The 15,526-nt window shown below is 33.5% G+C and overlaps 1 protein-coding gene across 1 annotated transcript; it reads left to right on the plus strand.

Annotated features, from left to right (window-relative positions):
* The first annotated feature begins 122 nt into the window (after window positions 1-122).
* LOC132720736 (uncharacterized) lies at window positions 123-15,294 on the plus strand. The gene is made up of 8 exons (XM_060704929.1): window positions 123-134; window positions 570-671; window positions 5,700-5,805; window positions 6,602-6,785; window positions 7,565-7,639; window positions 12,233-12,291; window positions 12,542-12,709; window positions 13,745-15,294. Exons 1-8 carry the CDS (start codon window positions 123-125, stop codon window positions 13,834-13,836), a joined length of 798 nt encoding a protein of 265 aa, XP_060560912.1. The 3' UTR covers window positions 13,837-15,294.
* Window positions 15,295-15,526: the final 232 nt, after the last annotated feature.

Genomic DNA, 15,526 nt, shown 5'->3' on the forward strand with positions numbered 1-15,526 from the left:
TGACAATTAAAGAACTTTTTGAGGGACCGGTAGGGGACTACTGTATTGCCCGCAATACTATCAAATGCTTGTTTATTTTGGCCTTATGAATCAAAAGGACTTTTGACAATGTTAAGATAAATATGATGAGATTTGTAAGTATTTGAATACTTTGCATACCAAGTCATGCAAAACCTTACATATTTTATATATGAAGTGATGTATTGACAAAGCAAGTTTAGATTCCAATCAGTTGTTTACATGATGTTTCTTTGTAACAATTTGTATGCTTACCTTTGTATGCTTACATTTTCATTCATTCCAGAATAATCATTGTCAGCTGGCATGTCACATGACCAGAAATTTCTTTATCAATTATTGTGAATGATGAAAATAAATATTGATGCCAGCATAATCCCTCTTTAAATACCAGTAACCAGTTGCCCATTTTGCTATTCAGCTTGTTTTAAGAAATATCAATTGTTAAATTTTGATACTGGTTAGGTAAATACAAATACTGCAAATCAACCAATGGTAATCATTGTGTGAAAAAGAAAATTAATCATTATTGATATTTGTCTTTTACTTAGTTACACCCTGTGAAACCTAAACCTGCTCCAGTGAACACAAAACCATGTAGTCATACAGCAGTTGTAGATCATCCTAAACCAGTAACTGACACAAAGAAAGTGGTGAGTTGTAATGTGTACATACATGTGTTACTTGGGGGGATATTTTCCATCATCAACCAAACTTTCACTTATTTGAGCATGCTTTCTTGTAGGGATGTCATCTGGAGCCAAAACGGCCATCCGGATATCCGAATCAAACATCCGGATGTTCGGATTGATGTTATATTCTTACATTGAAGATGTCTGATATGACGTAAACATTTTTTCGAGACCTTTTTCAAAGTGTATTATTTCGTTTTTTTCCTTTTTAATTGAATGATACATATAAAAAATTTACCGTTATTGATTTTATTTCTTCTATATAGAATAGGACTAGCTGTTATGAATAGATTTAGTGCGTGTGGTACTTACGATTTCAAATGAAATGAAAACGAAATTCGCCGCCGATTGTCTGAATTCCTCAATTAGCGTTATAATACGCATTAAAATTCGCTCACATTTGTGAAAACAAAATAATACCCGTAAAAATTTAATATAATGTTTCCATTGTTCAATAACACGCATACAATTTACACACGATCACCCTTAACACACGTGTAGCCGGCTTTTCAAAAGAATCTGCCAATCATTGATGTTTACCATCATGTAGCCCTGGCTGTTTGATTCGAATCTTCAAAGAAAGTGCCGAAACTTACATGAATTACACACATTTTAAATGTTCATAAGAGAAAAAAGAAATGTGAAAACAAAATGTTTTTAAAAAAATGCACATGTTTGATTAATACTAAAGGAGAAAGTTTTTTTGTCGGATAATTTTCGTATCAATTTCAATAAAAGCTGTGATAATTAACATATAATTCGTAAGTTCATTTCTTTATTTGCTTATTATACCCCCACCACAAAATGTGGGGGGGGGGCTATAATGGATTCGCTTTGTCGCGTCGGTCGGTCCGTCCGTCCGTCGGTCGGTCCGTCTCCATTTTCGTGTCCGCTCTATAACTCCTATACCAATTGAAGGATTTTCTTCAAACTTGGCTCAAATGTTCACCTCAACAAGGGGATGTGCAGAACCCATATTGCCCATGTGTCAGTTCAAGGTCAAGGTCACAATTGAAGGTCAAATATCAAACACTATCAAATATTACACAGTATGTCCGCTCTGTAAGTCTTACACTACTTGAAAGCTTTTCTTCAAACTTGGCTCAAACGTTCACCTTAACCAGGGGATGTTCAGAATCCATGTTGCCCATGTGTCAGCTCAAGGTCAAGGTCACAATTGAAGGTCAAATATCAAACAATCTAATATTACACAGTATGTCATGTCCGCTCTGTAAGTCCTACACTAATTGAAAGATTTTCTTCAATCTTGGCTCAAATGTTCATCTCAACCAGGGGATGTGCAGAACTTATGTCACTCTTTTGCTGGCTTAAGGTCAAGGTCACACTTTAAGGTAAAAAATTGACTTAGAAAATATTCTTAAATTTAACATTTATTTGAATATTTCTAAATCTAGAAAAGGTATTTGCATGAAACTTAGAATATTTTTGAAGGGTCACAATTCCGATATGCTGTTCGTTCAAGTTTCATAACTCTGTATTGCATTTTACCAAAGTTATGCCCCTTTTTAAGTCTTCAAATTTTCATACAATCAAATATTAGACAATTTGTTGTGTCGCTCTATAAATCCTATACTAATGGAAGAATTTTCTTCAAACTTTACTCAAATTTTCACCTCAACAAGGTTATGTGCAGAGTCCATGTCACCTTTGTGCCGGCTAAAGGTCAAGGTCACACTTGGAAGACAAAAATTGACTTAGAAAAAGTTCTTAAATTTTTACATGTACTTGAATAATTCTGAATTTAGCGCAGGCATTTGCTTGAAACTTAAAAGATATATGAGGTGTGGCAAATAAGATATGCAGGTCAAGTTTCATTACTCTGTATTGCATTTTGACAAAGTTATGCCCCTTTTTAAGTCTTCAAATTTACATACAACCAACACTAGACAATATATTGTGTCTACTCTATAAATTCTATACTAATGGAAGGATTTTCTTCAAACTTTACTCAAATGTTCAACCAAACTGGGTGATGTGCAAAACCCATTTTACCCTTGTGCCAGATTAAGGTCAAGGGCACACTTGAAGGTCAAAAATTGACTTATAAATAAAATGTTTAATACATTGGGAAAATGAAAGGTTATTTGTAACTGTTTTGAACATGATTTGATAATACATATTTATACTATTACCTGTACAATTAGTCTTTTTTTCACCAGAGATAATTTCTTTTTATGTATTTGTGCCACATAAGTTATTCCCTTAACCACCTTTCCATGTGGTCTTCTGTCAAGGACATTGGTGGGGGTATGAATCGCATTCAGCGATAGTTCTAGTTTTATTTCTGCAGATTTTTCATTGTCTCAAAATAAGGAGTCGACGGGTCGGTAGGCCGAAATATATATAAAAATAATAACGTAATTAAATATTTAAATTTGGACATAAAAAATGTAACATCGTTGCCGAGGACAGTCGCACAGACTTAGAATATCCATCTTGAATCTTACAAAACTTAAATTTGATTAACAACATGTGTCATAATTGACTCGTAATTATTATAGTAATTATTGATTCTCACTAGGACTTTAAAACATGGAGTCCATGGACTCCCAACCCTGAAAAAGTTGGAGTCCAAAAGCGCTTCGCAATTAATATGTTTACATATTAGTTATTTAATGCACACAATAGCATTGCTGATATTTTGAAACTTCAAGAGACTTTCAAAGTTTATAGTTTTTCACAACAAACTCTGAACTAAACATAGTAAAATTATTGTTTTGTTGTTAATATTTATTTTGAAATTATTTCATTATTATGCATCAACACGAAACAAAGCAGTGAAATGTGGATTTTTAGCTCACCTTAGGACAAAGTGCTCAGAGAGTTGATGTCTGTATGTCTGTCTTAAATAACATCTCCTAAACTACATGGTCGATTTTAACCAAACTTTATAAGAATCTTGTCAGAAAATATGTACAATTCATAGAGCTTAGATATATAACATGTGGCCTAACCGTTTTGGTTCTCCACAAATCATGATCCCCACCTGGGGGTTACTTGACTTACTTTATATATAATATAGACTTGTATAGAAAAACACATTAATATTTCTTCTTGAAACTGTATTCCCTTGAGCTTAAATATTTGTCATGAAGCATTAAAGTAGCACACATCAACAAATATTTTGAAAATTATGATACTTTGGTAAAAATAAATGACAAACCCAATGTGACTTCATTGTTGAAATAGTGACCTTTTGTAGCAAGGGAGCTTGGTAATCTTGTTTTTAGCTCACCTGTCACAAAGTGACAGGATGAGCTTTTGTGATCGCTTTTCGTCCGGTGTCCGTCCGTAAACTTTTACTTTAAATGACATCTCCTCATAAACCACTACGCCAATTTCATCCAAACTTCACAGGAATGTTCCTTTGGTGGTCACCTTTAAAAATTGTTCAAAGAATTAAATTCCATGCAGAACTCTGGTTGCCATGGCAACCGAAAGAAAAAACTTTAAATATCTTCTTTTAAAAAACCATAAGAGCTAGAGCTTAGATATTTGGCATGAAACCTCTTCAAGTGAGTGTCTACCAAGTTTGTTCAAATAAAAGCCCTAGGGTCAAAATTGGCCCCGCTCCGGGGGGTCATTGATTTTCCCTATATACATATAGTAAAAACTTAAAAAATCTTCTTTTAAAGAACCCAGAGCTAGAGCTAAGATATTTAGCATGAAACATGTTCTAATGGGTGTCTACCAAGTTTGTTCAAATAAAAGCCCTGGGGTCAAAATTGGCCCCGCCCCGGGGGTCAATGATTTTCCTTTTATGCATATAGTAAAAACTTAAAAAATCTTCTTTCAACGAACTCAAAGAGCTATGGCTAAGATATTGAGCATCAAACATGTTCTAATAGGTGTCTACCAAGTTTGTTCAAATAAAAGCCCTTGGGGTCATTGATTTTCCCTATATGCATATAGTAAAAACTTAAAAAATCTTCTTTTAAAGAACCAAAAGAGTTAGAGCTAAGATATTTAGCATGAAACATGTTCTAATAAGTGTCTACCAAGTTTGTTCAAATAAAAGCCCTGGGGTCAAAATTGGCCCCGCCCCAGGGGGTCATTGATTTTCCCTATATGCATACAGTAAAAACTTTAAAAAATCTTCTTTAAAAGAACTCGAAGAGCTATGGCTAAGATATTTAGCATCAAACATGTTCTAATAGGTGTCTACCAAGTTTGTTCAAATAAAAGCCCTGGGGTCAAAATTGGCACTGCCCCGGGGGTCATTGATTTTCTATATATGTGTATAGCAAAAACTTAAATTCTTCTTTGAAAAAACCCAAATAGCTAGAGTTTAGATATTTAGCATGAAACATCTTCTAGTAAGTGTCTAATAAAAGCCCTGGGGTCAAAACTGGCCCGGCCCCATGGGTGTCATTGTTTTTAACTATATGTGTATAGTAAAAACTTAAAAAAAATCTTCTTTTAAAAAGCCCAATGAGCTAGAGCTTAGATGTTTAGCATGAAACATCTTCTTATCGGTGTCTACCAAGTTTGTGCAAATGAAAGCCCTTGGGTTAAATTTGCCCTGCAACGTTGGGGGGGTCTATATACAGGTGAGCGACCTCGGGGCCATCATGGCCCTCTTGTTACATTATTAACATCTAAACTAGTATATATTGTAATATCACATTGGGCTAATTGAATTAAAAAATGTCTACATTACTCTTGGCAGACATCTTTATGCCACCACAAACTGGGGGTTGTAGATTAGCACTTGTCTGTCTGGCCAAAGACAGTAAAAAATGTTACATGGGGGTTTCCATGACCTCATTTCAAGTTTCAATTAGTTTGGCCATTTACATATGTTTTGATTGACATTTAGTTAGATGTTGATATTGGAAATACATGTATGCTAAATCAAAATTTAATTGGAGCAACCTGTTTATTTTTGTTTTGAACTCTTCAATATTGCTCCACTTTCAAGAAATTATGTTATTTTTGTAACTTGTTTAGTTGTTACATATATAATAGGAGAAAGCCCCAATTTCAAAGAAAGCAGCTTCAACAAGAACATTGTGTAGTGCCAGACAGCCTGTTGCAGCACCTAAGCAAAAAAGACAGGCAGTTAAAAATAAAGGTATGAAGTTTTGTAATGTATTCACATAAGAAGTACACTGTCAGATGGTTATAACATTAACCAGAGTATTTGACTTCCACATTTATAAAATCCTGTTTTTGGAATACTTACTACAGATGTGTTCAATTCATGTAATATCTGAAACAATGCTTGTTATTGTATTAGGCAAGCACAGGAATGGTTCAGAAAAATATTTCTTATCAATGGGTATACAATGCAATATTGTACATATCTCTATGAAGTAAAGGAATAAACAGTTATAAGTCTTTTAAATATTCTTATATCATTTTCAGTACATAACAAAATAATATTTTGTAAATTATTGTTTCAGTTATTTACACGAATCAGAATAAGAAATAAATTTATTATTTCAAAATTAATGATGATAATGATTGATATCATGAAATGTATCAAAACATTTACAATTGTATATGAACAGAAACGTTGTTGGGGTAATACAATAAATTTCTACCTGTCAACAATCCAATCATGTGATTAGCTTTATTTATATATCAGACTCCATTTGTATTTGGACCGCAACTTAAACATTAAAATGTGGTGCCAGCATATTCAGTTATAATAATATATGGAGCAAAATTCAAATTAATTGATGATATGCACTATGTTTGAGAACTTTGAAATTGAAAGAATTCTTTTTCAAAAATTTATTTCTATTTGATGTAGCATCTTATTTGTTCTGTAGTTACTTGAATTTGCATATTATATGAATGATCTGTAACTCAACAAGTTATTCCTTTTAAATTTGTTATGAAAGTGTAAATATTCTTATATTTAGATAGAGTTGGTTCACCAGATTTGAATCTAGACAAAGTAACAAGGCGTGGTGACCCCACAATATTGTCAGCTGATTCGTTTGCACAAACATCGGACTTTGGCTTAAATGACACAAGTGCTGCAGGTTTTCTTTGCCAAACTCAAGATAGTTCTTGTGGGCTATTTTTGAAAAAAAATCCAAAAAGGTTGGTTATTCATTTGATAAAATATGTTTTCTTGCTTTAAAAGTATGTTGAATAAACTAAATTCTTCATTGAAAAAACCTAAAGAAAGTTAATTTACTCTTCAGAAGTGATTTAATATATTGTAGTTGTGTTATGAAATTGCATCATTAATTGAAGTATTGATTATTGAATTGGTTTGATATTTTAGATTTGTCCTTGTCCTTATTTCAGACCAACCTTGACTGTACATTGCAGTAATTGTACAATATTTCGGACGCATTTCTATTTACAATTATAGGATAGAATAGAGTTTCAAAGTTAAAGATTTAAATTATGTTCCCTCTTGTCTTTTAAATAATATATATGTACATGTAGGACACCTAGGGTCTTCATCAACAATTGGAACTGCACATTCATGTTATGTTGGTTTACCTTAAATTAATATTAAAGAAAAAAATCTGCTCTTATTTTACATTGCTTTTAAAATGCACATTATGCCTCATAAACAATTATTTTAGAAAGAATATATAGTTGTTTTATAATGTTTAGGTAATAGCTTAATATCACCCGAAGGAAGACAAAGTAGTGCTGAATGTGAAGTTACTTGTCATAAAAGTAGCATGTGGCAGCTTGTGCCAGAAATAATGCACTTATGGTCTTCCTCCACCAGTAAGCTGAAATTCACCGAATTTGTTGTCTATCACAAGCATATAATTTTTCTGTTACATTTATTTTTTCTATCTTGCAAACAAAATTAGCTGTCATTTACTATTATTTACATCATATTTGTATATTGGTAGATTACCAGATGCTGAATCTGTGGTTTTGTCAGCAAAACGTAAAACAAAATTGAAACCAAAAAGTCCTGAAGAGTGGTATGTACACTCTTTAATTCAATTGATCAGTACTGAGTTTAAAGTTTTTGTATTTGTTAACTGCCAGTTTCATTAAATGGAAAAGTAATATACTTGTATACAGTCCTTGTTTAGAATTCATACACATTTTTAGCTCGACTATACGAAGTATATGGAGAGCTGTCCTACTCGCGTCGGCTTCCGCATCCGCGTCCGCGTCCAGATTTTAGATTAAAGTTTTGGTGCAGTAAAATATTTTTCATTATAACTTTGTCATTTCTTAAGGTATCAACTTCAAACTTCAAATATATGTTCCTTATCATCAACCACATCTTATGTGACAAGGTTCATAACTCTAGCACAAATATCTTTAGATTTATCTCCCCTTGAACTTAGAATTTTCCTTAAAAAATACTATTTTTTACTGATACTTCTTTATTTCTTAAGGGATCAACCTCATACTTCAAATATATGTACCTTATCATCATCCCAATCTTATGTGACAAGGTTCATAACTCTAAAAACAATATTTTCAGATTTATCTCCCCTTAAACTTAGAATTTTCCTCAAAAATTACTATTTCTTACTGTTTCTTCTTTATTATATGCCCGAAAGAATTTCATGTATTATGTGGTTAAAAATGCTCTTATGGGGTTAGAAAAATTTGCTCTTGTGGGGTTAAGAGATCAAAGGAATTACGCCACAAACACGTCTGCTAAGTATGTCCGTCCGTCCGTCTGTCCGTTAGCAATTTGGTTTCCGCAGCATAACTTAAGTTCCATTTGGCCCACAGTATTCAAACTTCATAGGATGATTGTCCATATTGGGTAGAAGACCCCTATTGATTTTGGGGTCACAAGGTCAAAGGTCAAGGTCACTATGACCTAAAAACTGAAAACAGTTTCCAGAGCATAACTTAAGTTCCATTTGGCCCACAGTGTTCAAACTTCATAGGATGATTGTCCATATTAGGTAGAAGAACCCGTTTGATTTTGGGGTCACAAGGTCAAAGGTCAAGGTCACCATGACCTTAAAACTGAAAACAGTTTCCAGAGCATAACTTAAGTTCCATTTGGCCCACAGTGTTCAAACTTCATAGGATGATTGTCCATATTGGGTGGAAAATCCCTATTGATTTTGGGGTCACAAGGTCAAAGGTCAAGGTCACTATGACCTTAAAACTGAAAACAGTTTCCGGAGCATAACTTAAGTTCCATTTGGCCCACAGTATTCAAACTTCATAGGATGATTGTCCATATTGGGTAGAAGACCCCTATTGATATTTGGGTCACAAGGTCAAAGGTCAAGGTCACTATGACCTTAAAACTGAAAACAGTTTCCGGAGCATAACTTAAGTTCCATTTGGCCCACAGTGTTCAAACTTCATAGGATGATTGTCAATATTAGGTAGAAGACTCCATTTGATTTTGGGGTCACAAGGGCAAAGGTCAATTCATTATGACCTTAAAACTGAAAACAGTTGTTGGAACATAACTTAAGTTTCATTTGGCCCACTGTGTTTAAACTTCGTAGTATGATTGTCCATATTGGGTAGAAGACCCCTAATGATTTTGGGGTCACAATGTCAAAGGTCAAGGTCACTATTACCTTAGAACTGAAAACAGTTTCCGGGGCGTAACTAAAGTTCCATTTGGACCACAATATTGAAACTTAAAAGGAGGATTGTTTTGCGAAGGAGGTAAAACTTTATTTAATTCCCATGTCTAAGAAATCTTTCATCTTTACTAAAAAAAAAATCATTTTCGGGCATATAATGCTCCGCCTAGCGGTGCTCTTGTTTCTTAAGGGATCAACCTCATACTTCAAATATATTAACGTTATCATCATCCCCATCTTATGTGACAAGGTTCATAACTCTAGCACCAATATTTTCAGATTTATCTCCCTTTGAACTTACACTTTTCCATAAAAATTATTATTTTTTACTGTAACTTATTTATTTCTAAAGGGATCAACTTCATACTTCAAATATATTTACGTTATCATCATCCACATCTTATGTGACAAGGTTCATAACTCAAGCACCAATATTGCAAGAATTATCTCCCCATAAACTTTGATTTATTTACTAGAAAAATGTTATTTTTTAATTAACTTTTTTATTTTTAAAGGTATCTACCTCAAACTTCAAATTCTTATTCCTTATCATCAATTACATTTTATATGACAATGTTCATAACTCTTGAAGCAATATTTACAGATTTATCTCTCTTTGAACTTAGGATTTTCTTCAAGAAATATAATAACTTCTTTATTTTTTTAAGGTATCTACTTCAAACTTGAAATATATATTTCTTATCATTACACAAATGTTGTGTGGCAAGGTCCATAACTCTAGCATGACTATTTCTAGAATTATTCCCCTTGATCTTGGAATTTATGTTAACAAATGTTATTTTTTTACTATAACTTAATACTTAATTATACATAATTGATTTTTCTTTCATAGTTTTGTCCTCCTTACTGCGTCCAGTATTTTATTAGTCGAGCTTTGCTGTCTCCTGTGACAGCTCTTGTTATGTCATCTTACTTACAGCATGTAATTTTACATAATTATACCCCCGCACAACAAATTTGTAAGGGGGGTATACTGGAATCAGCTCATTCGTCCGTCCGGCTGTCCGTCCGGCCGTCCATCCGTCGGTTATTTCTTGTCCGCCCAATAACTTAAGATTCCTTTGACCCTTAGTCTTCATATTTGGCATGGAGATTAGTCATGATTAGTAGATGACCCCTATTGATTTTGAGGTCACTAGGTCAAAGGTCAAGGATACAGGGGCCTTGACTTTAAAAAGCTTGTCCGCCCAATAACTTAAGATTCCTTTGACCTACAGTCGTCATATTTGGCATGGAGGTTAGTCATGATTAGTAGATGACCCCTATTGATTTTGAGGTCACCAGGTCTAAGGTCAAAGTCACAGGGGCCTTGACTTCAAAAAGCTTGTCCGCCCAATAACTTAAGATTCCTTTGACCCACAGTCTTCATATTTGGCATGGAGGCTAGTCATGATAAGTAGATGACCCCTATTGATTTTGAGGTCACCAGATCAAAGGTCAAGGTCACAGGGGCCTTGACTTCAAAAAGCTTGTCCGCCCAATAACTTAAGATTCCTTTGACCCATAGTCTTCATATTTGGCATTGAGGTTAGTCATGATTAGTAGATGACCTCTATTGACTTTGAGGTCACCAGGTCAAAGGTCAAGATCACAGGGGCCTTGACTTCAAAAAGCTTGTCCGCCCAATTACTCAAGATTCCTTTGACCCATAGTCCTCATATTTGGCATTGAGGTTAGTCATGATTAGTAGATGACCCCTTTTGACTTTGAGGTCACCAGGTCAAAGGTCAAGATCACAGGGGCCTTGACTTCAAAAAGCTTTTCCGCCCTATAACTCAAGATTCCTTTGACCCACAGTCTTCATATTTGGCATGGAGACTAGTCATGATTAGTAGATGACCCCTATTGTTTTTGAGGTCACCAGGTCAAAGGTCAAGGTCACAGGGGCCTTGACTTCAAAAAGCTTGTCCGCCCAATAACTTAAGATTCATTTGACCCACAGTCTTCATATTTGGAATGGAGGTTAGTCATGATTAGTAGATGACCCCTATTGATTTTGAGGTCACCAGGTCAAAGGTCAAGGTCACAGGGACTTTGACTTCAAAAAGTTTGTGTGCCCAATAACTTTAGATTCCTTTGACCCACAGTCTTCATATTTGGCATGGATGTTGATCATGATTAGTAGATGACCCCTTTTGATTTTGAGGTCACTGGATCAAAGGTCAAGGTCATAGGGACTTTGACTTCAAAAAGTTTGTCCACCCGTTAACTTAAGATTCCTTTGACCCACAGTCTTCATATTTGGCATGGATGTTGATCATGACTATAAGGTGACCCCTATTGAATTTGAGGTCACTGGGTCAAAGGTCAAAGTCACAGGGACCTTGACAAAAAAAAAGCTTTTCTTCTCAATTGCTAAAGAATGTCCTGTCCGCAATGTATTGATTTTGACATTTTCACATTTGAAGCATGTAGAATACATAACTTAGCAATGCACTGGCTTAGTAACCTCAGATTTGGCAGGGAGGTTGTCCTTGAGCTCTAAATGGCCACTGTTGATTCTGACAAAGTGGTATGCGGGGGTATTCACGCCATGATAGTGGCAGTTCTAGTTATTTTTTCTATCTATATACATGAATTGTTGACATGTATCTTTACATTTTATGTTGACAGATTTATTTGGATTCATTGGTTTTTGTATAATTTTAGATTTTTCTTATAAAATTATGTTTTTTAACGATGTGAATTGTCAGAATAGTTGTCATCATTGTCCTCTTGTCATGTTGAATGTACAAAAAATGTAAAGCTTCAACAAGGGTTAATACAAATTTGATTTTTAAAGATAAGTAGCAATTAACATAACAATTAGGAAAGGATTTCAAACTTAGATAATAATCATGTGAAAATGACAGGAAATTAGTTTTTGATTAAGAAATTAAAATGATTATACATGAGGAAAGTCATTTTATTTTAACAAAAAATGGCTTGTAACTTAGGTAGTTATAAGATTAACAGAAATATTGGTTATGTTATTAGGATTGAAGTTCTAAGTAACAGCCCAATGGTGGAAATGACGAGGAGAAAATATGAATGTGGTAAGATTCTACTTGGCTTAAGTGTATATGTGAAGTTATTTGCATAAAACATGTATGTTTCTGGCGGGAAAAAATTAGTTAATAGGTGTGTTGAAATAAGTGATTTTGAAAAAATTAAGCTGAGTGCTTTAAGCATATTAAATTTGAATTTGGCATTTATGTTTATGAAGGATTTGTTTCCAATTTAAGTTTCTGATTGTTCTTTCATAAAGGAGATCTTTTGATTTAAATTTACAATTTCATTCATTAGAATACACTCCAAAACAGAGTAGAGGTAGAAGAGCAAGTCTAAAAGGTTGTAGGTCTACTGAGAGACGTAGATCACGTCAACCTTCGTTTGCACGCTTAGTTTCACCTACTGTACAAGATGTTCGTCATGTTACCCTGCCTCACACACCATACAATAATGACTCCCTAGGTAATGATTACTTGTATATACTTTTTGTGTATAACTGTACAGTATCTTAAGAAAGGTCAATTGCTATAGCCTTAAATAAACTTCAGGGATTTACTTTACTAATAAACAGTATGCCTATGCGTGGGCCAGTCTAAAACGCAGAGGCTTATGCAGACAATATAGAATATATAGTAAAACGCAGACAATATAGATTTAGAGTGTTTTCACAAAACGCAGACGATATAGAAATAGAAGGATAGAAGGTGTGAATTAGACTCTTAACAGCTTGTCACCACTTTTTTTTCAGATTAACTTTATAAAATAAGAGATTTATAAGAATTATTATTTGATACAAAAATAACATTTTAATTAGAGATTAGAAACGTTTTTATTTAAATGTTTTATTAGTATGATAATATCAACAATAAATATATAAATAGTGATATAAGAAAGGGATTTTTTTATAATCGATACTGGAGTAGATGAAAGAAATAAATTCTTCTTAGCTGTGTCAGATGTCTTTGGTGTTTCGCAGGTTGACGTCAGAAGGATAGATTTATCGTTATTTTTTATTACAGAATCAGGAGCAGGATTTATTGTTAGATCATTGTCGCCTTTTCTTCCCTTTTTAGTTCCACATTTTTTCATATTTTTGGGGCGGCAATTCCTTCGGAGTTGTGTTAGGTTGTACACTATTTTTATCATCAGGCAAGGGTAACCCTATTGCCATCATGGCAGCAATTATATGATAGCACCTGCTTGTTGATGGGCAAGTGCATTTCTCTTTAGGATAAAGTGTCACAGAATATTTAATATCTCTAGTCCCTTTAACCATTTGTGGAACAAGAACAATGTCATTATTTTCAATTACATTAATGGCTAATGCTTTTTGGCTGTCTCCTTTAGATGATATAATTGGTGGAACACAATTTTCAGATTCGGCCACTTGTTTTAAATCACTTTTATCTTTTGTTAAAATAGTTGAAATTTCACCTTTGATTATGTCTATTATTTTATCTGGATGGCACACATTTTTGGGAAAAATAACTGTTTCAGAATCAAGAGCAGCATATTGGAAGTCGTTTTTCATTGTCAACTCACTTTCACCACAGAAACCACGAATCAATTTAGACAGATCATTTGACTGACAGTAATAAAAGTAAAGAACAATTTGATCAATGGTTTTTTCTTTAAAGTCTATTAGTCTTCTCAATTTAGCATTGAGACTTTCACTAACATTATTTGTTATTCCAGAGTATGGGTTATAGATGTTCTTGCTTTCTAAAATCCACCTTGCAGCATGATGAATTATTGTGTCATAAAGACATTCTTCAAAATATTGAATAAATGGCTGGCTCCATTTTTCTTTTAATTGTTCATAGGTGTCTCTAAAAACGTCCAGACTAGAACAAGTAAGCAATGTTCTTACATTATTCTCATATGCTTTTCTGTCGTCCACACCACCTCCATGCTTTGACAACCAGAACTTAATATCTCTAAAAATATGATTCCAACATATGAGATATAGAAATTTGGTAGTTTCGATTCAAATGCATTTATAATGCCTTTTTCTCTGTCAGTTACAACATTTACTGCTTTCTGTGTTAACTGGGGAATTTTCAAATTTATTTCTTCAATAAATCGTAAATGGTTTTTACCTCGACTATTCGAAGAATATGAGAGCTATTTTAGTTGCCCCGGCGTCGGCGTCCGCGTCGGCGTCTGCGTTGGTTTAAGTTTTTTGTAAAGTCAAATATCTCAATTACTGCTTGAGATATTCAATTGAAACTTACAATACTTATTTATAGTAACAAGGTACATCAGATTGACAAGTTGGATAACTCTGCCTACAATATTGACAGAATTATGCCCCTTTTTAACTTAAAAATTTTGGTTAAAGTTTTTTGTAAAGTCAAATATCTCAATTATTACTTAAGATATTCAATTGAAACTTACAATACTTATTTATTGTAACAAGGAACATCAGATTGACAAGTTGGATAACTCTGCCTACAATATTGACAGAATTATACCCCTTTGGAACTAAGAAATTTTGGTTAAAGTTTTTTTTGTAAAGTCAAATATCTTAATTATTGCTTGAGATATTCAATTGAAATTTAAAATACTCTTTTATAGTAACAATGTATATCAGTTTGCAAAATTGCATAACTCTGCCTGCAATATTTGCAGATTTATTTGCCCCTTTGAAACTTAGAAATTTTGGTTAAAGGTTAAAGGTCTTCAAAGATATTTACTTGAAACTTTACACATGCACTTAGGGTCATAATTGGAGGGTCATAATTGTATGTCACTGACCAAGTTCCATAACTCTCTCATGCATTAAGGCTGATTCATATCCCCTTTTCTATTTAGTCTCTTGGTTAATGTTAACATGATAGTTTTACATATCTCAATAACTATTAAAGATATTTATTTAAAACTTCACATATGCATTTAGGGTCATAATTGTAGGTCACTGACAATGATCAATAATTCTATCTTGCATTTAGGCTGATTTTTCTCCCCTTTTTCAACTTAAAAATTCATAGTTAAGTTTTGCTTGTAAGCTGTTATCTCAATAACTACTGAAGGGTTTGTACCTTTTTTGGGACTTGATAAAACATCTTAATAACAAGCCTTTGTACCTTTTCTGTCAAATTTATGTATTCATAGGTAATTAGTATTATTTTACTCAATTAAACACCCTTGTGACATTACCTTCCGAATAGTCAAGCCAATACTGTATAATTAGACTCTCTCTAAGGCCTATAACATGAATTTATGAAAAAAATTAGCTCTTTTGTGAACTTAAAAAAATTTAACATTATAAAGGCTCTT

Source organism: Ruditapes philippinarum, unplaced genomic scaffold (assembly GCF_026571515.1).
Source record: "Ruditapes philippinarum isolate M1 unplaced genomic scaffold, ASM2657151v2 ctg2689_1_1_1_1, whole genome shotgun sequence".
NCBI classification, from domain to species: domain Eukaryota; kingdom Metazoa; phylum Mollusca; class Bivalvia; order Venerida; family Veneridae; genus Ruditapes; species Ruditapes philippinarum.